This window comes from Eimeria tenella, genomic scaffold (assembly GCF_000499545.2).
Source record: "Eimeria tenella Houghton genomic scaffold, Eth_scaff3258, whole genome shotgun sequence".
Classification (NCBI taxonomy): domain Eukaryota; phylum Apicomplexa; class Conoidasida; order Eucoccidiorida; family Eimeriidae; genus Eimeria; species Eimeria tenella.
Window position 1 is genome coordinate 525 of NW_013543093.1, and position 661 is coordinate 1,185.

Here is a 661-nt window from a genome sequence, read left to right on the forward strand (position 1 = left end):
CAGCAACAGTAGTAGCAATCGTGAGAAAAGCAGCAGCAGGAGCAGCAGCAGCAGGAGCAGTAGCAGCAGCGAACCTGTCTTTCCGCGAAATCGACACAAACAGAGACTGTCTCCTTTTTGTTTGGGTGGTGCGCAGCAGCAGCAGCAGCTGCTGCAGCAGCAGCCGCAGCAGCACTTGTGTCTCCTTGCTGCTGCCCCGCTGCCTCCTCGGCAGGGCCTTTCTCTGCGCTGCTGCCCTTGACAGCGTCTGCTGCTGCTGCTGCTGCTGCTGCTTCCGCCTTGACTTTCATGCTGCTAGTGTCTGCAGCAGCAGCAGCAGAAGAGGCTGCTGCTGCTGCTGCTGCTGCTGCTGCTGCTGGTGCCTTTTCCGGCGTCGCATTAAAGACAAGACACAAATCCATTTCCCCGCCGTCTGCTGCAGCAGCAGCAAGAGCAGCAGCAGCAAGAGGCACCTCTTCATATAGCTCCGCCTCATCTGCTGCTGCTGCTGCTGCTGCTGCTTTGCCTTTGCGTCTCCTGCATATTTTGACGGGCCCGAACTGCTCCATGAGGTGCTGCTGCACGACCTGTAGCAGCAACAGCTGCTGCGACTCACTCTCCCCGACCATGCTGCTGCTGCTGCTGCTGCTGCTGCTGCTGTTGCTGCTGCTGCAGGCCTGTG

The 661-nt window shown here is 59.3% G+C and overlaps 1 protein-coding gene across 1 annotated transcript in view; it reads right to left on the minus strand.

The window, feature by feature from the left end:
• The window catches only part of ETH_00038995 (cleavage and polyadenylation specificity factor, putative), a gene marked incomplete at both ends in the record, with an annotated part of 2,631 nt that overhangs the window by 312 nt on the left and 1,658 nt on the right, over positions 1-661 (minus strand). Inside the window, one exon of the mRNA XM_013376230.1 lies at positions 75-660. Within this exon, the coding sequence (XP_013231684.1) occupies positions 75-660 (586 nt within the window). The remainder of the gene's footprint in view (positions 1-74; position 661) is intronic.